Source organism: Fusarium sambucinum, chromosome IV, assembly GCF_050947815.1.
Source record: "Fusarium sambucinum isolate potato_lamoka chromosome IV, whole genome shotgun sequence".
Taxonomy (NCBI): domain Eukaryota; kingdom Fungi; phylum Ascomycota; class Sordariomycetes; order Hypocreales; family Nectriaceae; genus Fusarium; species Fusarium sambucinum.
The window spans coordinates 7,657,743-7,668,242 of NC_139291.1; the positions used below are offsets into that span (position 1 = coordinate 7,657,743).

The 10,500-nt window shown below is 47.1% G+C and overlaps 2 protein-coding genes across 2 annotated transcripts; one reads left to right on the forward strand and one right to left on the reverse strand.

Moving 5' to 3' along the window:
* Positions 1 to 7,582: 7,582 nt before the first annotated feature.
* On the forward strand, positions 7,583 to 8,607 carry FSST1_002473 (fatty acyl-CoA diphosphatase; the record flags this gene model as incomplete). The annotated part of the gene is made up of 2 exons (XM_083228467.1): positions 7,583 to 8,458; positions 8,506 to 8,607. 2 exons carry the CDS (start codon positions 7,583 to 7,585, stop codon positions 8,605 to 8,607), a joined length of 978 nt encoding a protein of 325 aa, XP_083092655.1.
* Positions 8,608 to 8,849: 242 nt separating this feature from the next.
* Positions 8,850 to 10,202, reverse strand: FSST1_002474 (M20 family metallopeptidase; the record flags this gene model as incomplete). The annotated part of the gene is made up of 1 exon (XM_083228468.1): positions 8,850 to 10,202. One exon carries the CDS (start codon positions 10,200 to 10,202, stop codon positions 8,850 to 8,852), a length of 1,353 nt encoding a protein of 450 aa, XP_083092656.1.
* Between the last annotated feature and the right edge of the window lie 298 nt (positions 10,203 to 10,500).

Below are 10,500 nucleotides of genomic sequence, written 5' to 3' on the forward strand. Positions count from 1 at the left end.
AAATTCTGTGAGCTGTTGACGATTGCAATGTGATTGATGGTTGATGTTACAGTAGTGATCCAACAAGTGATCATTCCGAGGCTGTCACGTCTGGTACGACACTCAACACGGGGTTTATCATGTCCCTAACAAACTGATCTATCGGTTAAATGGCAGAGAAGAGATATTAAACGGCAAAAAAGAAGACGGTACAACTGCAAAAATAGTCAATACTGCTCTACTCCCAGAAGACAACTCGGCAGCCATCTTATCAACATTCGAACGCAGGACCAAAAAGCGAAGAAAGGTTGTTTACCAACATGGTATACTAAGGATGTTATACCACCAGACTATCGAAAGGTGACAGTTATGAATGTAGCTACTTCGCTGATTGTGACTGTTTTGCATGGGTATATAATGGTTGATGCCTAGAGGGTGGAGCGGCGAGCCATGGTCTAACGTAAGCTGGGTGGTAAAGGGAAAACCAGGAACAGGGGTTGAAGTAACAAAAGAACTGCTCTGCTGCGATGTAAAACACAAAGAAGGCATAAGAAACAAGTCATGATGAACATTTTCATTTACAAAAGCAATACAAAAAAAGGACGCCAAGTGGAAAACATGGGGGTTCGAACTCACAAGACTCAAAAAGCGAAGGCGCCTTTGAGGCGTGCTCTTTGTAAACAACATTTGTTTTCATTTGGCTTTGAAGGTAGCTACTTCGCTGATAGAAGAGTGTGTTATTTTGCTATAAGTAGGTATGGGCAGAGGGATAGAGTTCTGTGCATGAAGTAAAACAAGCCTGGGGTGGGTACAGCCCAGAGTGTTGCCTGAACACGCTGGCAGCCAAAGACACAGAGAGCAGAGTGATGGTCACGCAAATTAGGCCAACATTGAGGTAAGTGATAGTAGCCTCATTTATCAGTGTGGTACTATATCGGCGCGTGGGTTGATACCTTGGGATGCTGTACTTTAGGTAGTTACTAAGCACCTAACGACCAACCGACAGGTCCATTACCCGACAACGCAAGAGAACACACAGGCAGCAACACTGAATAGAGTACAATACGCAAGTTCAAATACGACCACGAACAAATAGAAACCTCTTCCGCCAGGAACGTGCCCGCAATGCCTTGTTTATGGCGTATGGATGACTTACACCGCGAGACCATCTGCTAAGAGTCCGAAATTGAGGTTCGAATCCCATCCATATCGAAGCAAACATCACGTTGCAACCAAATGAAGTTTGTCAGACTAAAAAAAGAAAAAGGGGAACGGATCCAGAGTCCTCGTCGGGTTGGACTCGAACTTGCAAGAAATTGCAAAAACAAGGAGTGATCTAGTGGGTGAAGGAGATTTTAGGTTCGGTTTTTTAAGAGATTTGTAGGTTATAGGAGCGGATACCACTAGACCACTCCTCGTCAAAGGTATAGAAACATAACTCAATATATAAAGAGTAGGCAGACAAAATCCTGGGTGAGGCTTGAAGACCAAGCAACGCAGTATCCCTGTGGCGCATGCCAAAACCCCAGAAGCTTCAAAGAGAAAAAGGAGAGCAACGGAATACAATGTCAATGGTGGATCGGGTGCGCAATCGATTAGAGGCGCTTTGCAGTTAGTGGCTGTTCATGTGAATTCGAACTTGCAAAAATGCAAAAGACAAGGAGGGTCTAGTGGGTGAAGGAGATTTAGGTTCGGTTTTTTAAGAGAGTTATAGGTTTTAGGAGCGGATGCCACTAGACCACTCCTCGTTAAAGATATAGAGACATAACTTACTATATAAAGGGTAGGTAGAGAAGTCATCGAGGCTGCAAGTGACCCAGCCTCCATGTGGCATCCGTGCCAGACTTCTAAGAACAAAAAGATAGCGCAGATGCCATAATAACCAGAGTTAGTGAGACTGTCCGTAGAAACTCGAACATACAAAAATGCAAGTTAGTATTTAAGGGTAGGCAGAGAAGTCTTTGAGGGCCACAAGTGAGCCTCCATGTGGTGCCAACTCAAGAACAAAAAGAGAAGACACTGGACTGACCAGAGTGGGCGAACCTGTCTTTCGGGATTCGAACTTGCAAAAATGCAAAAACAAGGAGGGTCTAGTGGGTGAAGGAGATTTAGGTTCGGTTTTTTAAGAGAGTTATAGGTTTTAGGAGCGGATGCCACTAGACCACTCCTCGTCAAAGGGTATAGAGATAAGTTAGTATATAAAGCGTAGGTAGGTGGACCATGGCCTTGTTGAAGGGACTCAATGCGTGAAATGTGGCGCGTCTCAACAACCCGTGACATCAGCCCATGAGTCACCAAGACACAATTTTGGTCAGCCACTGTAGTACCCCATCTCAAACACAACACTGCGCCTGTGGCATTGTTCTCGTATGAGTATGGGAGTTCACAGCGGCAATCGAGATGCCGACGATGTGTCTTGCGCCGAAGCCCCTGAAAAGGGGACAACATGATCGGAAAGCCATCGAATTGTATGCGGTGAATGTAAGTGGTTTCGTTTCATGGTGTGAATACCATCAATGGAAAGTAGACGTCTCCAAAATGGCAGACAAGAACCCATGAGCCATCAAGACACCATGTTGTGTCAAGTGTTGCGATACCCCGTTGTGTAGAATATATGCTGCGTCCGTGGGATTGAGAATGCCATTGTCGGAGAGGCGTGTCTAAAATGGCAAAAGGATTGAGCCAGGCCAGGACTCGAACAGACAAAAGGAAAGGAGGGTGCAGTGGGGTGAGAGTATATATAGGGCGGGACTTTAAGTTTCTAGGTTTTTTTCGTTTTTTGTAGCAGATGTGTGGTATTACCACTGCACCACTCCTCGCCGAGAATACACAAAGTTATTCTGACATGTAAAGGGTAGCAGACTCACCCCGAAGCACGTTCTGCACCATCGCACAAGACATCCAATAGCCCTTGTGACATCTGATTGACAAGAGATTCTCGCATCACGGACGTCCTTTGGGATTGTCGTACATCTCTCATCATGACCCATGTCCTCTGAAGCGTGGCGGCAGTAGGGAGACTGTTGTTTTGTCGAGGGCGTTGTTACGATGTGGGCTTTCGGCATGCTTTGTGTCTGTAGATGATTCAAAAAGAAACAAATCACAGAGGAGATGTTTTGTCGTCAGGCCCCAGATTGGTGTCAAGTTGGATTCGAACCCTCGAAATGCAAAAGAAGAGTGGGCAGTGGGTGAGAGAGTTTTAGGAGCGGATTTTAGAGTTTGTAGGTTTTTTTTAGGAGATTAGGAAGCGTATGCCACTGCACCACTCTTCATTATGAATGAGAGTTATGTTGGCATATAAAGGTAAGGGGTGGTTCTCCAAACCACACGTGATAGAAACGCCATGAAGACAATGCCAAAATGTCGGCGGAGCAACCTCGAGTTCAGCGTGATGCATTTGAGTCGGGCCTTTGTCGGATGTACAGTGTCTTGTCGGATAGTCGAGTATTTCCTTCGCGAATTTGTCGTGGATTTGTCGCGCGCAGACTGGAAGCCTACAAGGGGCGCATCAAGAAGACATCTTGGGTCGTGTGAGCCGCTCTGTACAGCATACGAGTCCTCCGGGGATATGGTGCTTGGGATTGGTTGCGACGTGCCGGCGTTCCCTTGCGTGATTCTGACAGTTGCTTTGAGTCCATGGGCATCTGGATGGATAAAAGGCAGAAAGATGACGGTAAAAATAACATAATGACACTGTCGTGGTGCCAGACGCTGGTGTGGCTGTACAGTCGCAGGGCAAAAAGATTGCCATGGATGGACTTGAACCTGGAAATTGCAAAAACGAAGAGCAGTCGGTTCGATCCGCCATGAATGGCTAGAAGGCAGAGTAGCAGAAAGATAAAAAATATAAAAAAATGGTGAAGGATGATCCTGCAGTTTTCTTCTTCTTCTCCATCTTTTCCTGCTGTTAGTATGCTCTTTGTTGCTGTTATTCTGCTCTTCTCTTCTGTCGCTGTTGACCTGCTCTTTCTGGTTTGTGTTGGGAGTAATTCGTGTACCGCTAGACCACCCTTCGTTGATAATATGGAAGATTAACTTTGTATACAAAGGTATAGTCGAGGACCTGTCATAATCCACAGTGGGCTCGACCTCCCATAAATGGCCACAGACACAAGGGATCCATTCTGAGTAACAGAAGATAAGTTAAAAATTAAAAAAAGAGAGGGAAGGATGGTCAGCTGTATTTATTTCTTCTCCATCTTTCTTTGCTGTTGGTCCGCTCTTTTGATGCTGTTGGTCTGCTCTTTCATTGCAGTTGATTCTGCTCTTTCTGTGATATGCTTTGGGAGTTGTGTACCACTAGACCACCCTTTGTTGATGATATTGAATGGTAACCTTATATATAAAGGTATAGTCGAGGGCGCAGTCATGTGTTTGTCGTCGGTTCGAATCCATCGGTGGCAGCAGGCTGACATAGAAAAACAATGCATGATACATAACAAAAAGACCAAAAAAAAAAGGTGTGAAGGATGTTCCAGCGGCCATGTTCTTTCTTCTTCTCCTGCTTCTTTTTTCTATTGTTATTTAGCTCTTTTGCTGCTGTTGTGCTGCTCTTTCACTGCAGTTGGTTCTGCTCTTTTTTTTTTTTGTGGCTTGCTTTCTAGGAGTCATTCGTTTGACCGCTAGACCACCCTTCACTGATGTGATTGTTGATTGTATAGAGAGTTATTCCGGTAGATAAGGTACAGTCGAGGACATAAGGTTCTGTTGATGTTGTCATGTGATTGACACTTCGAATAATGGTCAGCAGTCTGACAAAGCGAAAGAAACCGTAACGTCTGACACCACCCATCAACCGACCACCCCCCACAACCAGTCACTTGGGATTTTAATATGTGAAGAACATAGTTTGCCCGAGGCATCAGCCAGTTTTGTATGTAGTGGCCTGCTGTGGGGGTGGTCGGTTGATGGGTGACGGACGTTAGCATGTAACAGAAACATAAAAAAAAATTATGCGAAGGGCGTCTAGCGGTTGTTTTTTCTTGGTCTCCTTCTTCCGCTGCTGTTGCTCTGCTCTTCCACTGCTGCTGTTGCTCTGCTCTTCCACTGCTGCTGTTGCTCTGCTCTTTATTGCCGTTATTCTGCTCTTTCTGTAGTGCTATATGCATGAGTTGGCGTGGGAATCGATTGTATGAGGGGTGGATTTGCTTTGGGAGCCATTCGACCGCTAGACCACCCTTCGCTGTTGTTGAGGATATGGACACTTATCCCGATAGATAAGGGTACAGTCCAAGACATAAGGTTCTGGTGATGTTGTCATGTGATTGCCACGGTTCGAATCCACTGAGGATGGCCAGAAATCCGGAAGAGCAAAATAACCTGCAGTAACGAAGAGATTAAAAAAAAAGTAGGAAGGGTGTCCAGCGGTTGTTTTTTTCTGAACCTCCTTCTTTCTTGCTGTTGTCCTGCTCTTTCTGTAGAGGTTGAGTGGGAGCTGTGTGTCATTTGCTTTGAGAGTTGACCGCTAGACCACCCTTCACTGATGTGATTGTTGAGTATATGGATACTTATTCCGATAAATAAGGGTTACACTCGAGGAGATAAGGTTCCGATGATGTTGTCATGTGATTGACACCGGTTCGAATCCATCGCTCTTTGACCTGAGGACTGGCATAGTGAAAAGGATTGGCGGTAAAAAGATAAATGGCGAAAAAAAAAGAGGGGGCGTAGGGTGTCTAGCGGTTGTATTTTTTTCTTGATCTCCTTCTTTCGCTGCTGTTGTTCTGCTCTTCCATTGCAGTTATCCTGCTCTTTCTGTGGGGTGCTTGGATATTGTGCTTAGTAGCAGTCTGTGATTTGCGCTGGGAGTCATTTTCCTGACCGCTAGACCACCCTTCACCGATGTGATTGTTGAGGATATTGAAAGTTATTCCAATGTATAAAGGTATAGTCGAAGTCTAAGGTGCCAATGGCACTGTCATGTGACTGGTGGCTGATGGGTTCGAATCCAACGGGATACCAGGCTGTCATGGCAAAAGATTGCAATGAGTGCCATAGAGGGTGGATAAAAAAGGCGAAAAATGAGCAAGGGGTATCTGGGCGGTTTCCGTTCTTCGTCTGGGCTGTGGTTTCTGTCAGCTCGTTGATTGGTGGGTGTCATGCTGCCCTTTCTGGTGGTTTCTTTTTAGGCAAGGTCAGGGATAAAGTTCCAAGTCTGCCATCATGCAGCCAGTTCGAACCCCCCGAGATATGCCTGGAAAAGAAAAAAGAAAAATGCAGCGACAGAGCTAACAAAAGCAGCCATAGGTAATGGAGAAGAAAAAAAGATGCTAAGGGTGGTCTGCTGGTTGTGTTGTTTCTTGTTTGCTGGTTGTTTCTGTTCCGCTCTTTCATTGCTGTTTGTTTCTGTTCCGCTCTTTTATTGCTGTTATTCTGCTCTTTTGTCTTTTTGTCTTTGCTCTTGACCGCTAGACCACCCTTTGCTGGTGTGATTGTTAAGGATATAGTAAGTTATTCCAATACTTAAAGGTACAGCCAAGGTTCCAAGGTCACCGCCACATGACTCACATCTGTTCAAATCCACCAAGATGTATCCCAGGAGACAGAGCATCCGCTGGGATGCACACGTCCCAGAACAAAAAAGGGCGGCATCCACTAAGATGTATTCCAGGAGAGAACAGAGGTCATCAATAGGATTGACCCAAAAGAAAAGAGAGGTATCCACTGGGAAGAGTGTCAGACATAGATACTGGTACAAAAGAAAAAAAAAGGGAGCTCAGGGTGATCTAGTGGTGTTTGCTGTTTGTTTCTCCTCTATTTCTTTCTTATTTGTTTTCCGCTCTTTCTGTTTGTTTCTTCTTTTTTCTGGATGTGGATGTGGTTTTTTTTTTTTTTTTTGGGGGGGGGATTTACTGTTCGATTGCCCTTATTGCTGTTATTCTGCTCTTTCTGTGTGTAGGTGGTTTTTTTTTCTTTTTTTTTTTTTCGTTTTAGCTTTTAATTTTTTGGTTGAGGAATTTTCTACCACTAGACCACCCCGAGCTGAAGTGTTTGTTGAAGGTATAGAATGTTATTCCGGTATAAGAAGGTATCGAGGGACGTGACGTGTGGGAAAAGGTTGATGTGTGGGGGACGTGTGCGGTCGAAGTCGGCGTGAACGATAAGGTCTCGTGAGTTCGTCGGAGATATCGGTGTCGGGCATTGGCTAGGCAAAAGGCGATTTGAGCCACGGAGACACGCAATTATGGTTGCGGAACTCCGCAATCACTTAATTATGTTCAAAAGGCTCAAAACAACCGCCATGATGTGCCGTCGCATGCACTTGTTCAGAATGGTGACAGGACGAAGTTGAATGTCATTTCACCCCGCGCTACGTAATAGTTCTCTGCGCTAAAACGGAGCCTCTTTTCCCCGTCGCCGAGCGAATCGAATCCACTGTCGATCTCTTAGCTCAGGGCTTCTGTTCCTTGGCGGCAGCCCACTATTAGCGTCTGTCTACCATACGTAGACGTCATTGCGTGTCCATAGCATCGTCGAAAAACACCAAGGCCATTCCAGCGCCACCTATCTCTCTTTTTCCTCCCTCTTCACCACTCATTAAGCTCTTCTAATGCTCTAGAAATATTCATCGCTATAATTTGCTTCGCCTGCGCCTAATCTTATAATGGCTACCACTCGTCGCGCTGCAAAGGCAGCCCCTGAAGAGAACATTGCAACCATGGACTCTACCACACGAACTACGACGCCACGCACCTCGCCCTTCCTCCCGACACCCCTTGAAAGAGCCGGGCTCGTTGTCTTCCCAGCTATGCTGATCTTTGGCACGATATTCTCCATCATCTCGCCCGAGACACGCGCCGCTCCGTACGATCACGTCACGCAATCGCATCTGCAAGACCCAAGCTTTTCGCCAAGCTACTTTGCGCGCAAGTCCAATCTGTTCAACGTCTTGTTCGTCAAGAGAGGTTGGGCCTGGATTACCGCTGCCTTCTTTGCCTTTGTGTTCAGCCATCCCAGCACCGCAAATCTGGAACGACGTGCCCGGGCAATCTTCCGATGGTTTGCTGTTACATGCATGTGGTTTCTTGTCACGCAGTGGTGTTTTGGTCCTGCTTTGATCGATCGAGGTTTCCGATGGACAGGTGGTCGCTGCGAGCTCGCTAAAAGGGAGGTCGAGTTTGGCGTCGACAGTGTCGCGGACAAGGTCACAGCTGTGGCATGCAAGGCTGCCGGCGGAAAGTGGAAGGGCGGTCATGACATATCGGGTCATGTCTTCCTCCTCACTCTCGGCACCGCATTCCTCATGCAAGAAGTCGGCTGGGCTGTCTTGAGGTGGTCTGGAAAACGAAACGAGGAGCGATGTGTCGTCATGTCTGATGGAGCACTCAAGAGCGTCAATGTCGAGGCGGATCATGCTACAGGTGAAGGCGCGGCACAGCCTGCACTTGGACTTGGTGGCAAGTTTGCTGTTGGAGTCATGGGACTTAGCTCTTGGATGCTCCTCATGACAGCTATCTACTTCCATACCTGGTTTGAGAAGGTGAGTCAAATTTTGTCGTTTCTTTGATCAATGCTAACGTTGAACAGTTTACTGGACTCTTGACCGCCGGTACAGCCTTTTACGTTGTGTATATAGTCCCTCGGTTCGTGCCTGGTGTGAGACAGATTATTGGTCTTCCTGGCATATAATTGAGACGGCACCCATGAGTTATGTAGTGATGATTGACGGGGTAGGGACTATAGATGTAAGATAGAGCCAATTGTATAATTCTACAGTGTTTAATTGCTCAATAGACATAGGGAATTTATTTCTGTAGGAGTGTAACTAGCAAACTCGAGAGGCAAATGCGACATCTTGCTCCCCCAACAGGCCACTAGTATTCGTCGTTGATTCATAACTCGTGCTCTTCGTGGTAACATGCACCAGCCCTTCATCGCCTTCGTCTGGCAGGCGACTTGGTCTTCTTGAACTCATCCTTGATCTCATCCAAGAGACCATCCACGGTCAAAACATCAACAGCAACACCCGCAAGACTCTTAGCCACCATGAGGGCCTTCTCGAAAGCAGCTTTGCTTCCAGCAGCAACTTCAAACGGTCCAGTGTGGGGGCCGTTCTTGGGCACAGTTCCATTCTCAAAGGTAATCTGGAACATGGGAGAGATTGTCGGGAAGTCTTGGCTGATGTTTCCCTGGTCCGTCGAACCGCCAGGCTCCCTCAGCTTGTCGACGTCAGCGTCGGGGAGATCACCGCCGAGTTCCTCAAACCATCGCGTATAAGATTCAGCAAGACCGTCGTTGCTGTTCATGTTGGCATAGCCGTACGGGCGCGTGGTAAAGTTCATCTTTGCCCCTGTTCCAATAGCTCCGGCCTTGAAGCAGTTGTACACACGGTCGGAGAGCTCCTCCAATTGCTCTTCGTTGGCGGATCGGAGCTGATAACTTCCCGAGGCTTCGGCTGGGATAACGTTGATACGGCTTCCGGCTGAGTGGATTATGCCATGGACACGATCCGACGTTCGCATTTGCTGGCGCATGTATGACAAAGCGCTGTTGGCGAGGAGAAGAGCGTCTTGAGCGTTGATACCCTCCCAAGGTCCGGCTGCAGCATGGGCTTCGCGACCTGTGTACTCAACGTCGAAGCGATCTGTCGACTGAGCGAGCATGTACGGAGTATCAGGGCCATTGCTGGGATGAGAGATCAGAGAGATGTCAATCTTGGCGTCTTTGAAGACACCAGCCTCGAGCATCTTGACCTTTCCACCGAGGGACTCCTCAGCTGGTGTTCCAAAGAGAATAACCTTTCCACCAAGCTTCTCTTCTCGCATTATCTCAGCCGCAGCCAAGGCTCCACCAAGCGAAGCCGTCGCGATCAAGTTATGACCGCATGCATGACCAAGACCCTCAAGAGCATCATACTCGGCATTGAAGCTCACGACAGGACCATCGCCCGAGCCTTCAAAGACGGCCATGAAAGCAGTGTCGATTCCGCCGACGGTGTCTGTGACTTTCCATCCCTTCTGCTTCTTCATGTATGTCGTGAGAAGCTTATGGGCTTTAAACTCTTTGTACCCGAGTTCAGGGTTGTCATGAATGTTCTTGTTAATTGACCAGAGCTCTTTGTCCAGAGAGTCGACATATTTGGAGACTGTGTCTGCGTACGGACTCGCAGCGTTCTTCTTTTGCCGGGGTATGAGAGAGGTTTGGGATGCTGATACCGGGGTTCCAAGCAATGCCAGGCCATAGACAAAGGCAACAAGGCCCTTTGTCTGAGCGATGTAGACCATGATGGCGAATTGATGCTGTTTCTAGTACAGCACAATCTCAAGTCAATGGTTTGGTCCCGACACTGGCCCGGATGACAACCCACTGGTCACCGACGAACGGAGAGACCTCTTTTATACATATTTCATCGTCCAAGATTCATGATACTGATAAGATCGGCAAAGTCGAGATACGAGTGATTATCTTGCGAGCTCTCAATCTAGGACCTAGAATTGTTGTCCGAGACTCCACATTGTCAATCCCCCGCCCAAAACCTCAACGCTACCTTCCTAGCTGGGATATAGATCAAGGCAATCTTTA